This window comes from Leptodactylus fuscus, chromosome 6 (assembly GCF_031893055.1).
Source record: "Leptodactylus fuscus isolate aLepFus1 chromosome 6, aLepFus1.hap2, whole genome shotgun sequence".
Classification (NCBI taxonomy): Eukaryota; Metazoa; Chordata; class Amphibia; order Anura; family Leptodactylidae; genus Leptodactylus; species Leptodactylus fuscus.
This window is the reverse complement of record NC_134270.1, coordinates 113088464-113114150: the sequence shown is the minus strand read 5'-3', so window position 1 is coordinate 113114150 and position 25687 is coordinate 113088464. Positions and strand designations below refer to the sequence as shown.

The window sequence follows — 25687 nt, the reverse complement described above, 5'->3', positions numbered from 1 at the left end:
CAATGACATTTTACAGGCGTATTTTTACAGGCATATTTTTACACGTGTAAAAAATATCATTGAAGTCAATGGGAGTCTTATTTTTACACGTGTATTTTAACACGTGTATTTTGCAAAAATACACACGCATTTACTCTGTGTGAAGGCTCCCTTTTGCCAAAATACACGCGTGTTTACTCTGTGTGAACGGGCCCTTATATTGGATATTTAAGGGGAGGGTGTTGGAGATTTTCCAGCCCCACCTCCTTAGGTTGTTTGGAAGATGTCAATACAATTGTTAGGGCTCGTTCACATCTGCGCCCGGTCTCCGTTTGTACAGGTTTCCGTTTCCTGCCTGAAACTGGGCAGGAAACTGAAACCTGCAGTCAGTTTTGAAACCCATTCATTTGAATGGGTTTGAAAAGTGTCCAGCCGTGAGCGCCGGTGATCGTTTTATGCTCTCCGCGGTGAAACCGTTTTTTTTTTAACTGGACACAAAATCGGACCCAGTCTGACAGGTTTCTGTCTTCTGCCGGCAGAAGACGGAAACCTAAGTACAGAGACCCAACGCTGGCGTGAACCCAGCGACAGTACTTAGAGGGGAGATTCTGATAACATTTACTCAGTTTTAGAAAATCATTCAAGAGAGTTTGATCCATTGCCTAGTCATATTAGGGAGCCTTCACACCGAGTAAACGCTCACTCATTTTGGTAAAATACACATGTAAAAAATACACGTGTAAAAATAAGACTCCCATTGACTTCAATGACATGTATTTTTTACATGTGTATTTTGCGAGAGTTTACTCCGCGTGAAGGCTCCCTAAGAGCCTTCTTAGGTGGAGCCTGGCAATGAAAGAAGGCTCAACCAATAGTATCTAACTGATTTACAAGGTCCCCTTGTCTTTACACATAGGACCATTGGTGGATTTTGTGAAAGAAGAAAGGAGCTATCAACAAGATCTATTCAACTTCCGACTATACGTCTGGAAGAACCCTTCCTCATGCACATTAGACAATTAGTGGATCTTCCCAGTAAAGGAAGGCTTTACCAACATGGTAAATGTGATTGACACAAATAGTTAGCATCCATGAAAGTCTAGATCCATGGTACCATAGGCACAAATATATTAAGCTTAACCAATGCCAATTTTACCAATAAAATAAATTCATAACTATAAAATAACTATAATAAATAAATAAATAAATAAATAAATAAATAAATACACAACACAACCAATTTCTTTAGTGGAATAATATTTGGCCATGGTGTTTATTAAGGAAACTTCATAACAAAATAATTCGACTATAAATAAATAAATAATTAAAATCCAATTCAATAAATAATTTTAATAAATAACTAAATAAATAATCAAATTAATCAATAAAATCAAAGTCCAATCAGCATAAGCTGATCGACTAACCACCTTCAATAAACACCATGACAATGCTTGCTTCCAGACAGATTTCCTTTAGGGTGGGAGGGCGGGGGCTTGCGTGAAGATCTTGACGCGAATGACCCGAACAGCCAATTTGCCGGCTATTTATTTTCAAAATTCCCGCCACAAACGCGATGACAGCCAATCAGCTGATGAGATCTCCGAACAGCTGATTCAAGGACACGCCCACTTCGAAAGTTCGAGAAGACCCCGTCAGCTGAGCTGGATGACCTTGATTTGAACCCCAGTTGCCTGAGGAAAGTGAAATAGGCGGGAATTTACTTGACAGAATAATTTAATATAGACATATTGCCTGAGGGGAAATTATTAACTAATTTTAATAATCACTCTAATAAAATATCTTTATGGTACCATGTTACCATGTGTCCCCTGAGCAATTAATGCTCTGGGGGGCCGTGTCATTCCCAATGTATATTAGACCATTGGTGGATCCTACCAAAGAACTAATGATCTTCATATGTATTCTGTCTGTTTTCCCACCAAAATCAGACATTTAAAGCCGAATTCAGACAGGGTTTTTTGGGCCGGATTTTGACCAAAAAAACGCCTCCCATTGAAATCAATGGGAGCTGGACAGTTCCCTTATCCGCAAGCGGTTTGTTCCCACTCATGGAAGAAAGAAACAACATGTCATTTCTTCAGGCAGATTGCCTCACGAAACTGCCTCCCGACTAGGCCCATTCATTTGAACCTAATCCAGAGCAGAATGCCACAGCTGGATGCCAGTGCACTGTATGCACTGCACTGGCATCCAGTCAAGGCGGCCACCGCGTCAAAATACGGTTCAAAAAACTCCTGTGTGAATCCGGAGGCCTAAGGCTTTTTTGCAGGCAGGAAAAATCTGCTGCAGGAATTAGGAAACATTTTTTGACGCTTTTTTACATGACGTAGTTTTTGATGCGCTTTTTCGTTACGTTTTTTTGCTGTGTTTTTTTGCTCAAGCACATTGTATAGACCTGGAAACTTCTCAATAAAAAAATGCGCGTATCACATTGAAAGCAATAGGTAAAAAAACCTCCCATTGATTTCAATGGGTAGCGCGCGTATGCTGGCACCCATAGAAATCAATAGGATCTGTTTTAACGCCACTCATTCTGAACGAGTTTACGTTCAGAATGAGCTGAGCGTAAACTCCGTGTGAGGGCATCCTAAGAGAAGCTAGATATCCTGATTCTAAACATTAGATTATTGGTGGATCTTTACCAAAGGATGGTAGATCTCCCCAGAGAAAGGCAGAACCACTAACATGATTTTATTGTTGCAATAAAAAGTGGGCATCTAATAGAGTCTAGAAAAGTCTTGCACATTAGACCACTGGTAGATTCTGTAAAATAGGGAAAGTTCCACCACCATATCTGATGTTTAATATTCAAGGGCTGGTTAGGTTATAGTGTGTTAGTCAATAAAAATGGCACAGATGACACACGGATTGGTATCTGTGTGTCATCCATCATTTCCACTGACCCATACGTTGTAATGAATGTAACGAGCCACAAATATGGACAGGTATAGGACCTTCTCTAAACTTTGCAGCTTTTGATTATGGCCTGACATAAAGCCTCAAAAACTCCGGCTGTATGTATATACCCATAGAAATTAATGTGACTGTACGCAATTGTGGATAAAAAATATGGTCATGTGTATAAAGCCTGAAGTTTCAGTGTCAACATGTTGGTAGCTTTGTTTTCAATGGAAGTTCCATGGGATGGTCATACAATGTGAGTGTTTATGTTGCCATCATTGATAATTTTTATCCTGCAAGCTAATATTTACAGTCAGATATTGCAGGCGCAGTTACATATTGTGTTACATGTTGTACTTGTCCATTCCCTTCCTGTACCGCTGTTTCGCCATGGTTAATTGTTACAAAAATGATCTGTATGACATATGATTGTTCTGCAGGGTGTTACATAGTGAAAGTAGATGACAGCTTAAGGCTGTACTGATTTAGGTGCGGCCTGTTTTTTTTTCCTCTGGAGTTTGTTGGTTCATGGGTAATAAAACTTCAGCATTTATAGAACTGTTACAAAGGTGGTAGGATATAAAAATGTCTGCATATTGTAAGAGAAGCAGTCCGGTTAAAACACTTTATTCCACTACTGCACACCACACCTGATTGTCTGTCACACTTTGGACAACCTGCACTCAAACTAGATACCATCTTAGGGCTCGTTCACATCTCCGCCCGGTCTCCGTTCTGCAGGTTTCCGTTTCCTGCACAAAACAGAGGCAGGAGACTGAAACCTGCAGGACTCTTTCATGCCCATTCATTTGAATGGGCTTGAAAGGTATCCAGCCGTGAGCGGCGGTGAGCGTTTATGCTCTCCGCATCGAAACCGTTTTTTTTTAAATCAGACTCAGAGTCGGACATGCAGTACTCTGTGTCTGATTTTAAAAAAACGGTTTCGCAGCGGAGAGCATAAAACGCTCACCGCCGCTCACGGCCGGACCCAGTCTGACAGCTTTCCGTCTTCTGCATGCAGAAGATGGAAAGTTGAGAACGGAGACCCGAACGCTAGTGTGAACCTAGCGTTAGTTTGTATATTTTGTTTTTTGTGCTCCGCTGTCAAACCCACAATGTCGTAGCACAGCATCACATGGGCAGATAGAGACTGTACCATCTCTGCCTGCTTGGATGACAGTATACTTATCCTTTTCTCTTTCTCAAATAATCTAGGAGACCATAAGTCAAGGAAGCTGCATTGTCATCTTCTTCACTATAACTGTGTGACAGGAGCAGTAGCTGTGACAGACGTTTAGTCCCCCATGTGGGGAACTTGTGAGGAATGGTTCATCATACAGAAAGTGAGACTGACTTAGGCTCTATTCACACTACCAGGGTTCACTGCCCAGTGCTGACCAAGATCTCTCTAAAAGTAGAGCATGCTGAGAATCAACTGAGTCTTGTAAATCTAACCTTATAATGAGAGGATTAAAGGGGTTTTCTGGGTTATCCAGCTTCCAAAAATTATCTGCAAATACATCCACACCAATACTGAATACTCTCTAATTGTGCAGCCTTTTCTTGGTTTTACTGTACTTGAGACACTGTAAACAAACTACAATTCCCATGATGCATATATCTGCTATCACTGTCTGTGTTTGCTGCTCATGGGGGAGGTGAGCTTGTAAACACAGCATCATGTGACCTCAGATGTAAGAGTGATTTATTATCTGTGATTTCATTGCAGGGGAGAGTGGAGAACGTGAAAGTGAGAGCAGGCAGATGAATCATGGGAAATGTAGTTTGTTCACAGATTCACTGAATGTAAATAATGGTGATACAAGGAGTCTCAAGTAAAATAAAGCCAAGAAATGGGTGTACAAGGGAACAGTGAGGATTTAGCAGTGCTGTGGATGGATTTGCAGATTATTTTTGGAAGCTGGATAACCCCTTTAAACTATTGATGACCAACAACTCTAAAGATAGGTCACTAATCGCAGATATGTGGGGGATCTGATACCCAACACCCCTGTCCTTAGCAGCTTTCACACAAATGGGGAAGACCTGTGTTATCTGTGTAGTGGCGAATCTGAGCTTACTTTCCATTAAAATGAAAAAGAGCTGATGTACAATCCCATAGTCTGGCCACTACACAGAGAACAGTGCCATCTCCGCCATTCTTTATGTACCAGCTGATTGGTGGGTGTGAGGGACCCCCATCAATCTGATTCTGATGACCTATTCTTAGGATAGATCAACAATATTTTTAGCCCAGTAAACCACTTTAAGCAATATAAGTCTTAACAGCTCAGAATAAGATAACATGACCCAACTGCAGAGAAGGACCCCATAAAATCATTTAAAAAAAATGATTGTCACTTTAAATGACAGAAAAGAGAAAAGGAAAATAAAAATGGTTCCTTTTCCTGGTACTTGCTTAATTCATTACAGCTATGATACTGCTAGGTCAAGAGCTTCCAGTGCATTTCCCCAATTTCCATATCTGGCAGCTGTATAGGAGAATAGGCCAACGTGAGCTGGGAGCCGGACTCCTTACCAAACCCCACGTCCCACCCTACTTGTTTACGCCACTTGGGTCCTGAGCCTTAAAAGGAAACGTAGACCATGTTGGCACCCCAACAGTACTTATACAACCATTGACAATGGTTGACTCCTTAAGATAAAGAAACTTTATAGTGGTTACTGAGACTATCAAACTAATAAGTGTGTGTGTGAATGTTAACCACTGTAAATATTATGTATCTGCAGATACTTCACCATCAGAAGTGACAAGTCTCAATGCTGCGAACATTGGTGTTAACTCTTTGTGTGCAATTTGTGGTGACCGGGCAACAGGAAAACATTATGGAGCGTCCAGCTGTGATGGATGCAAAGGGTTTTTCAGAAGAAGCGTCAGAAAAAACCACATGTACTCTTGCAGGTAGGATGGATCTATGTACAGAGCAATTTACTCAACCACTGTGGGTTAATCAATAATAGGTGAGGCATTAGCAGTAGAAATTCCTAATTAATTAATCAATAGGAAATGTCAGGCATTACCTGAGCTATATTCACACCACAGTGAATAACGGCCGCATGTTGTATGTTTTTTTTCAATGAACGTCACACAGCAGAATTAAGTTGAAAGCAAGAGCATTATGGGCTAGTCACATGACCATCAAAATATAGGTGATGTTCTATTTCTGTCTCTTTTCACAGATCCCTCCATACACTCTTATGTATGGGTGACCCGTGAAAACTGCGAGTGGATTTTGCCTAAAACAATTTTTTTATTTGTTTTTGGTCCTCCAGGTGGGTCAAATCTGTGTTTGTTTGATAAATATGTTCTATAATATACTTATACTGTAGGTCTTAAAAGGGAGTTTGGGAGATTTCCCTTCCAAACCAATAAGCAGTGGTGAACCTAGCCTCTCTACTGCCACAGTGGACCCTGCAACCTCTATTATGCCCCACAGTTACTCACCCAAATATTATGCCCCACAGTTGCACATCCAACTCTTATGCCCCATTGTGGACCACCCATGAACTATTATTATTCTTAGGGGTCTTTTCAGGCCCCCGAGCATAATAATTGGAGCCCCAGGAGAGGTGAGGGAAGATAATAAACAGTTTTACTCACCTCTCCGGGATCCTATGTTACTCCTAGCAGGTTTCGGGCCTGTATGGTAATGTTCCAGATGTCACGTGGTCTGGGACATTACCATACAGGCCCGAAGCCTGTGCTAGCTGCCGCCCCCTCCAAAGTGCCATCTGAGGTGGCTGCCTCACCTTGCCTCATTAGAGGTGTGGCCCTGCCAATAAGGGTATGTTCACACTGAGTTTTTTTGCAGGCGGATTTTGACGTGGAATTCGTTTCTAAAATCCGCCTGCAAAAACGGCTCATATTGACTTCAATGTGAGCTGCTCGCTTTTTTTTTTTCTGGTAGCTACTAGCGGGAAAAAAAAGCAACATGCCCTATCTTACTGCGCATTCTGCAGCTGAGTTAGGCGCGCATCCGTGGCTTGAGACACGCTCCTATTCATTCGGGCCTAACCAGGAGTGAGATGCCGCGATGGAATGCGATGCTGAATCAGGATCCCATCGCAACTAGCCGTGCGAAATGTTCACAAGGCGGAAAAGGTTTCCGTCACCTTTTTCACCTTGTGAACATACCTTAATAGAGAAGTGTAGGAACCCTTAAAAGGAAACATACCTTTGTGGCCATAAAGAATGCAGAGATAATTATCAGGGCGTCCTACAAATAGCCACAACTACTCTCAATGACTTCTTAAAATGTCTGCCCAATCTACTAAGTGGTGCCCTCAAATGATGTTATGTTATACTGTTCAAATAAAATATAACAGCTGCCAATGGCTTAGATGCCACTGTTGTAGTTGGCCATAGCATCTAGCTGATTAAATAGCCACTACCAGTACTATCACTTTTCACAGATGTTAGTAGCATTTGTCTGCTGTACTGTATATACAACACATACATGTAGGAGAGATGTTGCCAAGGGGTTAACAAGGTTGTACAGAATTAGAAAATCAGAGTTGTAGTCTTCTAGAAACAGCACCACACCTATATTGTGTACACCAGCAATGGAAGTAGTGAAGCAGGTGGGAATTCTAAGAGCAGCATACTCACCCCTCACTCCCCAGGCCATGTACTGTGTGCGGCCTGGGGGCATTACACTATATGGGGGTTGGAGGCATTACATTGTGGGTGGACTGGGGACATTACACTATGTGGGGCGACCGAGGGAGCATTATTATGTGTGGGAACACTTAGCTGACAGTATACTGTGTGAGCGTACTAAGAAGAGTGTTATACTGTGTGTGGGGAGCTCCACCATTCTCGCAGTGAACCCACCCCTCTAAAATATCTTGTCATGTAAAATTAAATATAAACCATACATTACTAGAAATCTATGACCCAGGTCTTTCAAATCAAGACTTCCAGTAAGAGCAGCACCAATAAATACACCGTGGACACCACACTGTGATCTTGTGACAATTTTTGATTTAATTCCTCCTTAAATTAAGCTGTAAGCATTGCCGTATTTTAGACATAACGACTCCCTTCTTCTTTGTCTCATTTCAGGTTTAATAGGCAATGTGTGGTTGATAAGGACAAGAGAAACCAGTGCCGATACTGCAGGTTAAAGAAGTGTTTTCGGGCTGGAATGAAGAAAGAAGGTGAGGGATTTTGCTTGATAGCTCAATGACCCATTAAATGGCGCCCACTTAATCACTGACTAAATTAAAGGGAATGTGCTTTCAGGTAAAATGCTTGGCCTTAAGAAAGCATAGTTGAAGTGGGTCCAGGCCAGAGGCGTAACTTGAAGCCCCTGGACCCCAATGCAAAAAATATGTATATCATGGGGAAGTTAGCTCAGTAGAAGCAGTGGTGCGGACCCAAACAGTCAAGACAGGGACACAAAATATGCAGCAAATTGGTTTATTTAGAAAAAAACAGAAAAATAAATAAACCTTGACTTCAGGCACAAAATAACAAAACAAGATACAGCCTTAAATTCAGGCTAAAAACCTGCTTGTCTGAGCGACTAATTAAACAGAACTATAACTATACATGTGGCTTACTTCCAGCCACATGAATAAAACAGGAGCAATATAGTCTCACCAGACTCAGGGTCACAGGACAGAACCATACATCTCCTTTCACCTCATGGAACTGCACTGCAATGCAAAAGCTGCAGTCTTTCCTGGCCCAGTAATGAGCCAAGGATCTCCACCTGGGCTGCGGCCTACTCCAGATCTGCCCTGGACCACACATATGTCAGACAGGCACCTTGGACAGATTATACTGACCGGTCATCCCTTGATAGATCAGTTCTGATGAAGGTCTATGGACAGAAACGTTAAAAGCATTATTGATCTATTACTCCTCTTGAATGCCGATTTCCTCATGTCCATGGTACAACGATAGTAAAATACCCACTTTTGGCTCTGTAAATAAATCAACTTCACGTTTGACAATATAGTGTGTGCGGCAGCATTTTTTCGTATTTCACACATGTGTCAGAAACCTGGGGCTGATACATCTGAACTCCAGCACTCTGCCTGTCACCTTCTATCTATAATACTGGTGTTTGCTTTGGGCCCCCTGAAGCTCCAGGGCCTGGTAGCAATTGCTAGCTCTGCATCTCTATAAGCTATGCCCCTGGTCTAGGCTGCAGATAAAAAGAATATTCTAAAGTTAGGTAAATAGTAAATATGTGTAGATAGTGCCTAGTCTCAGGGTCTTTTTTCAACACATGTGAACTACATCTGTTTTGAACCAACTATTTTGGGCATAACAATGACAAAGGGTTAGGACTCCAGAGAGGGAAGACTGCCAGATCATGTACCAGGAATGGATGATCTAGTGTCCAAGTTATCAGCATGCCATTATTCTGACACAATGACATACTTGGGTTACATAACTCAGATAAAATAATACTTGGGGTATAGAGCAATGATACACCTGAGATACAGAGCAAAGACACACTGACATCTGGGTTATAGATCAATGGTACACTGACACTTCAGACATAGAGAAAAAGCATACTGACACTTAGGACAATGACACAGTGACTTAGGTTATGGAATAAAGATCTGGGGTACAGAATAAAAGCACACTTAGGGTACCAGGACACTGATAAATTCATAGTTAGGTCAACAAAGAAATGATAAGTAAGATACAAGGCACTAACACTTGGGTAGAAACAATGACATACTGATACTTGAGGTACAGAACAACAACACCCTGCCTTTTGGGGTGCGAAACAATGACCTGTCATTTTGGGAACAGAGCAAAGATACACTACACTTGGAAAACAGAAGAATTAGAATCAGCACTTGGTATACAGAACAATGAGCCACTACTTTGAGGGTGCAGTGGCTCCCCCATACCATGAGTATAGCCTGTGTGGTGCAGTAAGTCAGGAGGAGCTATTAACGACAGCTTTGTACTGTATATTACATTGTGGCTGAATGGACTTTTGGACTTCATGAATTAATGAGTTAACGGTGGATTGTCAGAAAGACAAAAGAGGGTGCCCTATGCTGAGATACTAGAAAACAAGATGTATATAACTGTTTTTTGCAAATGGGCCCTCAGTTATCTGTTTTGGCTCCTGTACAAAACAGTGACTTTGGAATATTTGAGATAGAGCAGAAAGAAGTACTTTGTGTGGAAAACAGCACAATGACCCACTGACACATGGGGTATGGAAAAACAGCAATGACACAGTGACAGCCGAGGTCCCAGGATGCTGTGATTTCAGTATTTTGGAGACGTCCTGTAGATTTAGGATTCTATGTTCATCACATCTTATATTTTCCTATACTGTACTTCAACTTCTGTTAATGTTTAACATTTTTAACATTAGATCCATGACCAATGGACACTGAGCAAATATTTTGGGGTCATCCCGCAGATAATGTTGTAGAGCACAGGGTGGGGGTGGGTCCCATCTACCCAATGACTGAAGAGATTGGAATGAAAACTTCTCGTGTTTTGTCTCCATTAATTTCAATGAAGGGTTCAGCCTGGCACTTGTGTGTCACGTATGTTCTATCATCACTGCATGGATAGTGTGACTGAGCATTATGGGAAAATCACTCTGCCAATCTTTGGTTTGGCTAATTGTACCACATAATCACTTTATGAGCTGAAATCACTTGGCAAACACTAAATGTTTCCTTAGATAACCCCAAATAAACTGGGATAATATTATACTCTAGATTAATATTTACTTACAAGTATAAGACCTGACGACCTAGTACAAGCTGCGCCACTTCTGCATATTCAGCTTGTTTCCCTATATCAGTGATGGCGAACCTTTTTGAGACCGAGTGCCTAAACTGCAACCCAAAACCAAATAAATTATCACGGAGTGCCAACACGGCAATTTAACCTTAAAACTCTGTGGGTCCACAATTGCGGACCCACAAATTACAGTCATGTGACTGGGGCTTTACAGATCTTGTACTGAAATTACCTATAGGTCTCTGCATTCTGTACTTTTAACAATTAATTTTCACTATTTACATCGCACAGGATCTGTTTTATAGTTACCGTGCAATGTTATTACATCCTGTACTAATTTCACGTCTGCTATAAAACAAATACTGTGTGATATACATAGTGAGGGGACCCCACACAGTACAATCTGCCCCTCAGTGGCCCCCCCACACAGTACAATCTGCCCCTCAGTGGCCCCCCACACAGTACAATCTGGCCCACAGTGGCCCCCACACAGGATTATACCTGTATACTCCACAGTAGCCCCCTCCCACACAGCATGAACTGGTCCACAGTAGCCCCCTCCCACACAGCATGAACTGGTCCACAGTAGCCCCCTCCCACACAGCATGAACTGGTCCACAGTAGCCCCCTCCCACACAGCATGAACTGGTCCACAGTAGCCCCCTCCCACACAACATGAACTGGTCCACAGTAGCCCCCTCCCACACAACATGAACTGGTCCACAGTAGCCCCCTCCCACACAACATGAAATGGTCCACAGTAGCCCCCTCCCACACAACATGAAATGGTCCACAGTAGCCCCCTCCCACAGAGCATGAAAGATCCACAGTAGCCCCCTCCTACACAACATGAAATGGTCCACAGTAGCCCCCTCCCACACAACATGAAATGGTCCACAGTAGCCCCCTCCCACACAGCATGAAATGGTCCAGAGTAGCCCCCTCCCACACACAACATGAACTGGTCCACAGTAGCCCCCTCCCACAGAGCATGAAAGATCCACAGTAGCAGCATAAAATGGTCCACAGTAGCCCCCTCCCCGCACAGCATGAAAGTCTACAGTAGCCCCCTCCCACACAACATGAAAGGTCCACAGTAGCCCCCTCCCATACAGCATAAAATGGTCCACAGTAGCCCCCTACCCACACAGCATGAAAGTCTACAGTAGCCCCCTCCTACACAACATGAAATGTCTACCGTTGCCCCCCTCCCCTGACAGTGCAAACAAACACAATATAGTTACCTGAAGAGCTGCCGGGTGTTCTCTCTTCTGTTCACTGCGCGCGCTGATGACTTACGTCATCACGCCCGCGCTTGTTCAGAGGTCACACTCTGTAGTCAGTGTAGGCCGCGTAGTACGCGTGGCCTACACTGAGCTACACTGACAGCTTTCAGCTGGATGCGCATTTGCACAACCAGCTGAAGGCAGCGATCGCTCACTAACGGGGAATCCTGCATCGGATTCGCCGTTAGTGAGCGATCAGGGCGACAGCACGCGTGCCAGCAGAGGGGGCTCTGCGTGCCCTCTCTGGCACGCGTGCCATAGGTTCGCCATCACTGCCCTATATAGTCTCCAAACTAACTAATCCAAGGAATAGAATCTTCTTAAGGAATATTACTGTTTCAACAGATAAAGGCTATTCATTCTACGTTGGAAGGAGACATGAAGTATGAATTCCTCACAATGTCAAGATCTCTGCTTACTGTCATTCAATACAAACCTTCATTGTTCCCATCCAGTAAATCTATCCTGGTCATTTGGTGATGGTGCAGGTGTCTGGCACATTACATGTCACAGTATTGATAACCATACAATGACAGCAAGTAGAGTCATTGCAAATGTGAAGAATTGATGCAGAAAGTGTATTGGAAAATTGTTTACCTATTACTTTTATAAGAATATTCTCTATGGCTGAGTTCACATCTGCGCCAGGGTGTCTGTTCTTCTGGGCCATTGCAGAATCATAACAAAGGAAGACAGAGATGAGCGAACAGTAAAATGTTCGAGGTTCAATATTCTTTTCGAGTAGCCCCTCAATATTCGACTACTCAAATCGAATATCGAACCCTATTTTAGTCTATGGGGGGAAATGCTCGTTTCAGGGGTAGGCAACGTTCGATCAAATTACACTTACCAAGTCCACGAGTGAGGGTCGGGCTGGAATCCATCAGTGAAAACGGACACTGACCCATGGACTGTAATATACTCCAGTTTCATCATGGATCCTGTCTCCATTTTTATTTTCACAGACTCACTATCCATAAATAAAATTGATCATGTCAATGAAATCAAGACGTCTGTAAAAAAAATATGGACAGAGTTTGTGCATCTTACTAAGCAGCAGATCTTATAAAAACAATTCTAGCGGTCACCTCTGAGGATATAGCATTATGTGACTGCAATGTTTTCATAGTGGATAAAGGTCACTGAGAACCACTGACATATAGGTTTCCTGTCCGGTGACCCAGGTTGTGCTTCTTCCAATCTCTCGCTCTTTAATAACCTCTGAATTTACTGAGGGGAAGTTCTGGGGGTATCAGGGCAAAATCTTATGCCAATATCGCAGATACAGTCCTATGAAAAAGTTTGGGCACCCCTATTAATCTTAATCATTTTTTGTTCTAAATATTTTGGTGTTTGCAACAGCCATTTCAGTTTGATATATCTAATAACTGATGGACACAGTAATATTTCAGGATTGAAATGAGGTTTATTGTACTAACAGAAAATGTGCAATATGCATTAAACCAAAATTTGACCGGTGCAAAAGTATGGGCACCCTTATCATTTTATTGATTTGAATTCCCCTAACTACTTTTTACTGACTTACTGAAGCACAAAATTGGTTTTGTAACCTCAGTGAGCTTTGAACTTCATAGCCAGATGTATCCAATCATAAGAAAAGGTATTTAAGGTGGCCAATTGCAAGTTGATCTCCTATTTGAATCTCCTCTGAAGAGTGGCATCATGGGCTACTCAAAACAACTCTCAAATGATCTGAAAACAAAGATTGTTCAACATAGTTGTTCAGGGGAAGGATACAAAAAGCTGTCTCAGAGATTTAACCTGTCAGTTTCCACTGTGAGGAACATAGTAAGGAAATGGAAGACCACAGGGACAGTTCTTGTTAAGCCCAGAAGTGGCAGGCCAAGAAAAATATCAGAAAGGCAGAGAAGAAGAATGGTGAGAACAGTCAAGGACAATCCACAGACCACCTCCAAAGAGCTGCAGCATCATCTTGCTGCAGATGGTGTCACTGTGCATCGGTCAACTATACAGCGCACTTTGCACAAGGAGAAGCTGTATGGGAGAGTGATGAGAAAGAAGCCGTTTCTGCACGTACGCCACAAATAGAGTTGCCTGAGGTATGAAAAAGCACATTTGGACAAGGCAGCTTCATTTTGGAAACAAAAATTGAGTTGTTTGGTTATAAAAAAGGCGTTATGCATGGCGTCCAAAAAGAAACAGCATTCCAAGAAAAACACATTCTACCCACTGTAAAATTTGGTGGAGGTTCCATCATGCTTTGGGGCTGTGTGGCCAATGCCGGCATCAGGAATCTTGTTAAAGTTGAGAGTCGCATGGATTCCACTCAGTATCAGCAGATTCTTGAGAATAATGTTCAAGAATCAGTGACGAAGTTGAAATTACGCCGGGGATGGATATTTCAGCAAGACAATGATCCAAAACACCGCTCCAAATCCTCAGGCATTCATTCAGAGGAACAATTACAATGTTCTGGAATGGCCATCCCAGTCCCCAGACCTGAATATCATTGAACATCTGTGGGATGATTTGAAGCGGGCTGTCCATGCTCGGCGACCATCTAACTTAACTGAACTTGAATTGTTTGTCCAAAATACCTTTATCCAGGATCCAGGAACTGATTAAAAGCTACAGGAAGCGACTAGAGGCTGTTATCTTTGCAAAAGGAGGATCTACTAAATATTAATGTCACTTTTCTGTTGAGGTGCCCATACTTTTGCACCGGTCAAATTTTGGTTTAATGCATATTGCACATTTTCTGTTAGTACAATAAACCTCATTTCAATCCTGAAATATTACTGTGTCCATCAGTTATTAGATATATCAAACTGAAATGGCTGTTATAAACACCAAAATATTTAGAACTAAAAATGATTAAGATTAATAGGGGTGCCCAAACTTTTTCATAGGACTGTATCAACATTTAAAGAAAATGTTCATTTTGAAGTTAGCGTATACTTACAAGTTTAGTTGCATAGTAGATACATAGTAGATGAGGTTGGATGAAGACACCAGTCCACTAAATCCAACCTATAACCAGTGGCGTAACTAGGAATGGCGGGGCCCCGTGGCGAACTTTTGACATGGGGCCCCCCCGACACCGAAGATCTCGACCGAGTCCCTCCTACGCATTCCTGCGCGCTCTATTATGTTCCATAGTGGCCCCTGCACACAGTATTATACCCAATAGTGGCCCCTGCACACAGTATTATGTCCCATAGTGGCCCCTGCACACAGTATTATACCCAATAGTGGCCACTGCACACAGTATTATGTCCCTTAGTGGCCCCTGCACACAGTATTATACCCAATAGTGGCCACTGCACACAGTATTATACCCCATAGTGGCCCCTGCACACAGTATTATGTCCCATAGTGGCCCCTGCACACAGTATTATGTCCCATAGTGGCCCCTGCACACAGTATTATGTCCCATAGTGGCCCCTGCACACAGTATTATGTCCCTTAGTGGCCCCTGCACACAGTATTATGTCCCTTAGTGGCCCCTACAGGACTAAATACTGTCACGTCACCCGCTGACCGCTATACCAGGACAAATTGTGGATAAAAAATCTGGCCCTGTGCATTACAATTTAGTAACTCCATGTGCCTCATATTAATAGCAGTTAACCCCATCATCTCCCTCACATTAACCCCTGTAAGCCTCACCATAAGAGTTACTGATATGTGAGAGACATGGAGGTAATAATAAAGTATCTTCATTATTATTACCCCCATATGTCTCACATATCAGTAACTCTTATGGTGAGGCAAACAGGGGTTAATGTGAGGGAGATGATGGGGTTAACTGCTATTAATATGAGGCACATGGAGTTACTAAAACACAAGTAATCCCCCCATATGCCTGACATTAATAAGTAACCCCAGTACGTACCTGTGTAGCTTTAGTTTCATTTTCCTTCTTCCTTTCTTCCTCCAGTGCAGGACGGACGGCAGGAGCTCGGCAGGGATAAGCCCCGCCTCCTCCTCTCATTGGTGGGCAGAGGACAGCAGAGAAAGGGAGGGGGGAGAGAGGGGGAGAGAGGGGGAGAGAGGGGGAGAGAGGGGGAGAGAGGGGGAGAGAGGGGGAGAGAGGGGGAGAGAGGGGGAGAGCGTCCTGAAGCCCTGACAGGAGCCCGAGCTGCAGCTCCTGTGTCTCAGCCTTTGCTGAAGCTTCGGGGCCCCCTGTTGGTGGAAAGTATTCCACCAAGAGGGGGCCCCGAAAAGACCTCCGAGAATAATGATAGCAGCGGTAGCAGCTGTCACCGGGCCCCTAATGTCCCGGGCCCTGTGGCAGCTGCTACCGCTGCTATGGTGGTAGTTACGCCACTGCCTATAACCCTACAGTCCCCTACAGTGTTCATCCAGAGGAAGGTAAAAAAAAAACAACCCACGAGTAACTTATTAAATTCTTTCATTTACTTATCCTGTACTGATTTGGAGCTATATGATGTTTTCTTCCCCAGTCACACCCAAAGTGAATGCAGAATTGTACTGGTGCCTTCTTGGAGCAAGTATGTATTTAATCTGGCAGTAATATGACATCACAGCTCAACTTGATCTACTATATATTAGGGGCTATTCATATGACCCTTGCTCCTGACAGCTTTATGTAAGTTCAGTACAGTAGCCAACCAGCCATTTGGGAGTTCACTCCATCATAACTCAGTATAATGCATTGAGTTGAATTCACCCAGCCATTGTTGGTCCTGGAAATGTGAACGGCACACGGACCATTTTTCACAAACAGTACACAGTCACGTGAATAGCCTCTGTCTCCTGAGCTCCCACAATGCACTGCTTTCTGGTCACCAGCAGAATTTTTAAAGTAATAGTAATAAAACATCATAGGAAATGAGAGCAAGATAAGTAAAAGAGAGTATTTACATTGGTTAATGCAGATATAGTTGTGAATGTCTTTAAACAGAACCCCCCATAGGACATCCATCTTTCTATAGAACTACTGAGAATCCCTCAGCTGCAGAATTGGGAACCAGTCTTCCCAGACAGTCTCATCCTCATACTTCTGGATAAGATGTTCACTGACTTTGATCTCATAATGTGTCGGTCAAGCTTCATTAACCCCTTTCACACCTTACTGAGCCCTTGGTACTACATCTTTTTACTGAAAGACCTGGGTTAGGATTGTTTCCCATTGAGCCAGACACATAAAGTATTTCTGCCCCCATTAACCCTTGTGTTTCCATTGTAGCTGTTCAAAATGAACGAGACCGAATAAGTACGAGGAGATCAAGCTATGAAGACAGCAGTCTACCATCCATCAATGTCTTAATCCAGGCAGAGGTCTTATCACAGCAGGTAGGACACATAATGTCTTGCTATTTTGGCTTGGAGTTAAACTGGCCATACACATAAGATATTTATTTGCAAATCCAGTTAAATTTGGTGAAATCTGCTGAGAGTCTGGTAATGTCTGTGGTGGTCATAAAGACAAGATGAACAACAGATTAACAATTAAAATAAACTGAGCAAAGTTTGTCTAGTCTCAGACAGCCATAATAAGGCATCTTAGGGTTTTTATGACCTGTATGACTCAGAGACTTCAATGTTCTACAAAATTTCACTTATATCACCATAGCGTTCAGTGATGATCTAAGCCCCATTTAGATCTTTTGTCCCTAATATGTACTTTAAATTACACCCATATTACAGACAGTGGAAACCAGTCTTTGTCAGATGTAGCAAAATTGAGTTTATCATCTGGTACAACTCATGATATTGTCGTTTAAGGCAGGGGCATAATTATGGGGGATTCAGAGAAAGCAGTCGCTATGGGGCTCTAGATCCTTAGGGGGTCCAAAGGTCCATCTGACACATAAAATATGGCACTCTTCTAAATGGCAGAAGGTAGGGGCTACATTACAGATTCTCTAATGGAACCCAGGAGCTTTAAGTTACATCTCTGATCTAAGGCTTTACATAGCATTGCAAATATGCCAACTTCTTTACTGTATAAGGCAGCCCAAAAATTTAGTGGAAAAAATAAACTGATCTACATCTTAACATGCAAGTTAAAGATGTGAATAATTAGTGTAATACTAGATAAAGCCCATACACAAGAGTGGAGCTGTTTAGGGAAAGAAGCATATTTAGCCCATTTAAAGGCGTTGAACGGTCAAAAAACCTTTTATGAAATACCTTAATAGGAAGGGCATCTCTATCTCTTTCTTTTTGGAGCACCTGCTACATGTGCACTTTATACAGATAGCCTATTGATTTTAATAAAGAATTGTGTAATGCCTCACTTTTCCTGTGGTGGCGCTGCAGGAGATTTGAACACTTGATGCCTGGATGGCCTACAGATTATATCTCATCAGAGCATTAGTGCAACCTGTGATCATTTTATCAATGGGGGCCTCCTTATAAGTGGGAGACAAATAAAATCTAATGGCCAGCCTTCAAGCTGCTGCAGCTAGCTATCTACAAGTCATTATAATGCCATTTCTCGTACAGAGACGATTTTCTTTCTTTGTACAGGAAATGTCCCCATTTTAGATAAGTAAATGAGTGACCCGGCCGCCTCTGGATCAGACCTCATTTTGTGGGTCATGGCTTATTGATTAGAGATGGTTGTTTTTCCAGGCTGTTTGTTTAAGCCTGTGTCACTGAGCGCACTGATTGAACAGCACAAGCCAGTGAGAATGGGGAGGCAATAGGGTAACAATGGGTGGGTGAAATGATGGACATTTTATATATAGAACTTGTATGTTGTATACAATAAGCATTCATCTGAATTTCACTGCTCACTGGCATAAATGGTCATTGTATTGTTTTTATTGTCTAAAGTGCTAAACTGGGGAAGAATGTATAAGGCCCTATAGCTGTGATGAGAATACAAAAAGACAGTAAATGCCCTTTCTCTTACAGATAACATCATCAGTCTCCATGTTAAACACAGACATCAGAGGGAAGAAAATTGCCAGTATCACAGATGTCTGTGATTCCATGAAACAACAATTGTTGGTCCTTGTAGAATGGGCCAAATATATACCAGCGTTCTGTGAACTCCCCCTAGATGATCAGGTGGGTTCAATAACCAGACAAATGTCAGTTTGTGCCTGCTGGAAATTTGCTGCATATGATACAATTGCATATTGCCCCTTAGACCAGAAGGATTAAATTGATCTGGGGGTCATCTTAGAGTTCTCATAGCATTAGCAGTGATGTAATGTGAATGACTGGTCTTATTTTAGTCTGCCCTATATGTCTGTTTATGAGTTCTCTGGTCCCTGATGTTGGCATCTTCAAGAACCTTAGAGTTTTTGCTTGCCGGTGGCCCCATCAAGAAGCACCGTAAAACTTGCTAATGAAATCGGGGGCCACCAACCTCTCACTCAATCTGCAGTCCAAATTTTTGATATAGTTTTATTTGGAAATTTTTGAGCATGATTTTCATGTTAGTTTCTATCTACCCTTGCGGCCAGGGTAAAAGCTTCAATGGAACCTTCCTGTCAGAAAACCATCCATGTATTTATAATGACCCTAATGAGGTTCACACTAATTAGCTAGCCACGCCCTTCCACCGGTCCATCCAGAGCTTCCCCTGTCTAGTCATTAACCTCTCTGTCTTCAAGAATCTTTGATGTTTAACTCATAGACAGTGACAATCGGTAACTGAGTGAGAGATCCAGCTCATGCTATTCATTTCTAATTTCTTCTGTTGATGACCAAACTTTATTAAACCTGGTTAAGGAACAGCTCAGAGCAAGGAATTAGGTAAAACTTCTCAATGCTACAACAAGTTGGAGGACCCTGAGCACTATGTTACTGAATCAACTAATTTCATGCAAACTGAGTGTAAATATGTTATCTTACATTTTACCATTTTGTTCCTAGGTGGCGCTGTTACGTGCACATGCAGGAGAGCACTTACTTCTCGGAGCTGCAAAGAGGTCAATGATATACAAGGATGTTTTACTTTTAGGTGGGTCTCAATCACCCAATTGAGACAGATATAGGTGGGGGTGGAACAATCAGTGGGTAGACATTTTTTTTATATGTTTTAATGACATCTGACAAATGAATGACACATTCTGTGGTAATGCTTTGCTAGGATTTATTGTACATGTGGGGGATATAACTCCACACTGGCTCCCCTATACCAACTCTATAAGCCCCCCCAATCTCATAAATATGTACTCTAATACAAACCTGTGGAGCTTGGTGTTCTAAGCAATCCCCCTTCCCATATACACAATTACCTGACATTTCAGTCTCCAGGTTACTGTTTGTGACAAATACTGAGTTCTTGACATCATGTTTATGGCATGTCATTAAGATAGCAAAGGCTGCAACACCCCCAGATAATACATGATATCATTATGTGTTAAACATTAGTGACCCTGCTCAGATAAGCAGCCCACTCACCATCAAAAAGACCTGGCCTCATAAAGTAGTCCATGTCAAGCAGACAAATAAGGGCTTCAGATTACACGGGTTTGATGAAGGAAAAGCTACTTTGTTTCTTCTAGATTTCAGCTTCACAGATTTATGATATAGAAGATAACAGTTGCTATACAGATGATTGGATCCATATACAACCCTTTGCATGGTTACACAGAAGCAGAGGCATAGCGTGGAGCTCCTACGCCCCAATGCAAAATTAGTATTGGGGCCCCCATTTAGCATATGCTGTCTATAAAATTGGTGTCTTTGAGCCCCCTCTGAACCCCATATAGGTATGCTCCAGTGTGGAAGCTATGGCATAGGTACAAAGTTATCAAAAGCAAAGGATAAAAATTATTTAAAAAAAGATACCAGTCCCCATTAATAACTTTACCTTTTATGTCACTGTTAAATATCTTGTATTTGCCGGTGAGACTTGTGTCCACTGTTAAATATCCGTACCTGGCCTTGAAATTGTGGGATAGACTTGTGTCACGTGTTGTAGGCCTTATCCACGATAGGAAGAAGTCAGCTTGTTATAAATCAGTGTAGAGGTTTATTAATATCTTGAAGGAAAACACAGGAACAGGGAAAGATGTCCAAATAACACAAATATCAGTCAATTGTCAATAGCTTACATCTTCAGAGGAGTTAAATCATCTGGATATCTTGTAGTTACAGCTTGGTTCATGCTTGTCATCTGGTCTGGTCATCTGGAATATTCACGACATCTTGTCCAGGATGACAGAGAGGGATGGCAGACAGACCTGCCATAGATTCCCCATGGATCCCCCTCATGGATGACGACGACGACGTGTGTGTCTGTCACTCATTTATGTTCATGAGAGTGGGTGTTACCTTCCATCTTGTAGCTATGTAAGGAGATTTCTAAAATGGTGTACTCTAACCGCACCCATGTACCCAAAATACAACAGATATGATGTCAGTAGAGTGTTAACCCCATGTCTGCTAGAGAATATTGTAAATATATAATATTTAACAGTCACCCGCTAAGTTAGGGATTTGTCACTCAGCTTTCTGAATGGGAATCCTGTATTGTTGTGCAGTAGTACTGGTATAGTGAATACATACGCTTATTTTTCCCAGCAGTAGTATTTGATATTTGCTCTGGGTCCTCAGTGGTCCTATCTACGGTATATTATTCCCTGTATCCAGGTGATCAAGCACTAGAACTTTCATATTACTGTAGTTGATGTTCCCTAATAACCATGCCATCCCCTAGATCTTTCCTAAAACCCCTGTTACCTTGCAGTGCTGGGATCCTAGGTTCAAATCCTGCCAAGGACAACATCTGGAAGGAGTTTGTATGTTGATTGTGTGCCCTACTTGAGTAAATATCTCTGTAAAGTACTGTGGAATATGATGGCACTATATAAATAGATACTTATAAATAAAACTTATTATATATTTTCTTCTTTCATGGCAGGTAATGACCGTGTGGTGCCAAGAAATTGCTCAGAACTTGAAGTGGGTCGAGTGGCTGTCAGAATCCTAGATGAGTTAGTTCTTCCATTCCAGGACCTTCAGATTGATGATAATGAATACGCATGTCTTAAAGCTATCATATTTTTTGATCCTGGTAAGCGTTATAATTGTCTCATGAGCTTCAAAAGTAAAAGTCAGTGGTTAGTTCATTATCCTTAAAGTCAGTTGGCTCCAGTGTTAAAACGTTTATTTGATTAAATGTATTTTTAGGAAATCTGGGAGACAGCCAGTATGGCCGCTCTTGGGGGTTTAGCATCTAGGTTTCCCAGTCTTCTAACCAGGGGTGAACTTGCCCCTCTCGCCGCCCGAAGCGAACGACAGAAAGCTGCCCCCTTCCCGGGGAGAAGGGGGCGTGGCGGAGCGGAGGGGGAGGGGCTTAGCGAAGGAGGTGGACCTTAGTGCCGTTCGCAGGCACGGAGAAGACTTGCTCTCTGCCTGAGCGTGAGGGGAGGCTGCCGGAGCAGCGCTACTTCAGCGGCCTCCCCAATCCACCGCTCCGTGCTAAGCCAGTCCAGGACAGCTTGTCCTGGACTGGCTTCAGCGCCGCACCTCCCATGAGGCGACCTGAAGCGACTGCTTCAGGCGGCGCTATGCCAGGGCCCCAGGGAGGGCGGCATTTTTGCTTACCTAAGCCAGTCCAGGACAAGCTGTCCTGGACTGGCTTAGCACCGAGCGGTGGATTGGGGAGGCCACTGGAGCAGCACTGCTCCAGCAGCCTCCCCTCACGCTCAGGCAGAGAGCAGGTCCTCCCCGTGCCTGCTCTCTGCCTGCGAACGCCACCAGGCCCCACCCCCTTCACTTAGCAACGCCCCCTCCTCCCGGGAATGGGGGGGCGGCTTTCTGTCGTTCGCCTCGGGCGGCGAAAGGGGCAGGTTCACCCCTGACTGGCTTAGGTAAGAAAAAATGCCGCCCTCCCGCTCGCTTCAGGTCGCCTCATGGGAGGTGCGGCGCTGCTTCTAACTGACAAACATTTGGAGAGAAGCACAATAATGAAACAGTGTGGAGCAAACTTCTATGCTGCCTCTAGTAGTGGTCTCAGGAAGACCATAAAACTATCTTTAGTATCTATGGAACTCTGTATCAGGAACGCAGGACCAGTCACGCACCTCCCTTCTGTAAAACCTGTATGGTTTCTCCATAAACTGTAGGCATGTTCAATATTTAGCATGGTAGTAGAACTTAGAAAATATTAATGACCCTTTTTTAATATTTTTCCAGATGCCAAAGGATTAAGTGACCCCACAAAAATCAAGAGGATGAGGTACCAGGTCCAGGTGAGCCTAGAAGATTACATCAATGATCGGCAATATGACTCCCGGGGAAGATTTGGAGAGCTGCTCCTTTTACTGCCAACTCTGCAGAGCATAACATGGCAGATGATTGAACAGATCCAGTTTGTCAAACTCTTTGGAATGGCCAAGATTGATAACCTGCTGCAGGAAATGCTGTTAGGAGGTCAGTATGTCCACAAGGATGGGTACACCGAAAACTGAAGTTTTTTATAAGCTAACTAGAACACTGACATCACTGAGATTCATAATGAATTATCACTACTACCTTTTGGTCAGGTAGTATGAAGATACACAACGTCTTCTCACAGGAGCTGTGTGAGAAATGTAAAAGCAGTCATGTTGTTTGTTACTCAGTCAGGTCTGACTGTTCTCCTGAGCGACAATGTTACAGTGGACTCCTGCTTACCTCATTCTTGGGGTAAACACCAGACTGCACCCACATAAATTCGTTATTAACCCTTCTGGAGCAAGTACTCCTCAAAGTATGGGACTATAGGGTAGATTGGACTTGCTATTTTAATTTATGTACAATATTAAACATTCATTTTTGTATACACAGGTTCAACAAATGAAGCCCCCCACTCCCATCATTCACTTCACCCTCATCTTGTTCAGGAGCATCTAGCAACGAACGTCATAGTGGCCAACAACACTTTGCCAACCCAACTCCACAATGGACAGATGTGTGAGTTTCTGGGAGTCAATTTTCACTGCTAATGTTCTCATTTGCCATCATCTACAGCCATTTTTGCTTATATTGCAAACTTTTGTTTTTCAGCCACCCCGGAGACCCCGCAACCATCACCACCCGCAGGCTCTGGTGCTGAGCAGTATAAAATTGTCCACGGAGCAATCACTGCCGTATCCAAACAGCCAACTTCCATTCCACAACCCACCATCACCAAACAGGAAGCCATGTAATTTCTTACAACTAATAGGAACTGGACACCCCCCTTTTCCAATTAAAAAAAAAAAAATATGAACTAATAGACTGGAAGCCAAAAGACTAATCTGTCCACTGCCTGGAGGGACTGAAGACCAGGCCATCTTGGTTACCACATGGCTCCTTCTATCTGCCTTAAGAAAATAATATTTTTGTATAGTTTAATGTTTTTGGATTTTTGTACCATAGCTTTTGAAACTTTTATACATGAACATAGTCAATGATATAGCTGCAGTATATTGTATTTGTCTTTTTTTTTGCCCATTTTGCATAGAGTTAATGATGTCTGTGAGGTAGGAGACATAAAGATGACCATCTGCATTTCCATTGATATTAGACTGGCAAAATGGCTGCCCCTGTTGAGGTTTGGTTTAGCTTGGTCCTTGCAATAACTTTGTGGTCTATGTCCACTAAAAAAATAAGTTATATACAGTCCAAGTTATTTTCCTTACAGACGATAAACAGGATTATAATAAAGGGTCTGCTGCGTTTTTCCAAAAACAGAACAACTTTGCTCATGGACTTTGTATGGTCTCCTTTGAATGAGCTGCAATACCAGACATAACCCAGTGGTATTGTCTATGAAAGAGAAAAAAAACAGACTATATTGTAATTCTGGTCAACCCATTTAAAGCATAAAATGACACATTTTTATAGGTGAATTTCTAATTAAATGAATGGGGTTTTCAGATATCTGATGCTCCTCGTTCTATTCTTGCCTGTACATATGTGGGTGGCAGACAACCATATATATTATTTACCTTAGCCAAAACAGTTATTTATGCCTTCTACTGTGAAGTTGTCTTCCCAAGTCAACCACTGTATTGAAAAATACAGTTTTTTACATTTTGTAACACTTTTTAGTCTTCGCACTGACTACAGTTCTCTGTTTAGCAGCACCACAGGCTGTTCTGAGTACAGGATTGTGGAATAGGTTATGGCTTATAACTAGAATTGAGCGATCGGGAAAGATTGGATGCCGATCGAGCAAATTTTACGATCGGGATTGACTGGAAAATGATCGAAAATCGGATTTTAAAAACGATCCTGAAATCCCAAGATCGGCTCAACCCTACTTATTACATACCTACCAGAAAAACCACTGCCTATAGTTTATATAACAATTTCACTGCCATATCACGAAGAAACTGTATTATCTGTGGTATACAATATTGTAATAATTCATGATATACAGAATTGATATGAAATTCATTTGTTATATGACATTCGTCTATTTTTTGCCTGCGTCTCAATATTTTGTACTGCCATTCCACATGTAGATACTGTATGTGATATTCTCAGTAATTTATTTTCCAAAATGAATGCACTGCATAAATTATTTGTGTACATTAACTGATTCCTACAAATTTATCATTCTCTATGTGTCATGAATTATTATGGGTTTTATAGGAACGAGACATCATCCATACTCTTCCATCTCAATTTTCCATTGCATTCCATTAGAGTTTTTTAAATTTTGTTTCTTCTGCATTTCTTCACAAATAATTATTTTTCCTGCTTATAGGATGTTGTAAACAAATAAATAACATGTTTTATACTGGATTCTTCGGTTATTTTCTAAAAAAAAAAAAAAAAGTAAAAAAAATGCATTTGA

General features: G+C 42.3%; 1 protein-coding gene across 1 annotated transcript in view; it reads left to right on the top strand.

Moving 5' to 3' along the window:
- HNF4A (hepatocyte nuclear factor 4 alpha) overlaps positions 1-24133 on the top strand; it is a 32320-nt gene extending 8187 nt beyond the window's left edge. The window contains exons 2-10 of the mRNA XM_075277063.1: positions 5653-5824; positions 7988-8082; positions 17138-17244; positions 18814-18969; positions 19783-19870; positions 21779-21931; positions 23056-23292; positions 23689-23814; positions 23908-24133. Coding sequence (XP_075133164.1) covers positions 5653-5824; positions 7988-8082; positions 17138-17244; positions 18814-18969; positions 19783-19870; positions 21779-21931; positions 23056-23292; positions 23689-23814; positions 23908-24050 — 1277 coding nt within the window. The 3' untranslated portion in view covers positions 24051-24133. The remainder of the gene's footprint in view (positions 1-5652; positions 5825-7987; positions 8083-17137; positions 17245-18813; positions 18970-19782; positions 19871-21778; positions 21932-23055; positions 23293-23688; positions 23815-23907) is intronic.
- The last annotated feature ends 1554 nt before the right edge of the window (positions 24134-25687 follow it).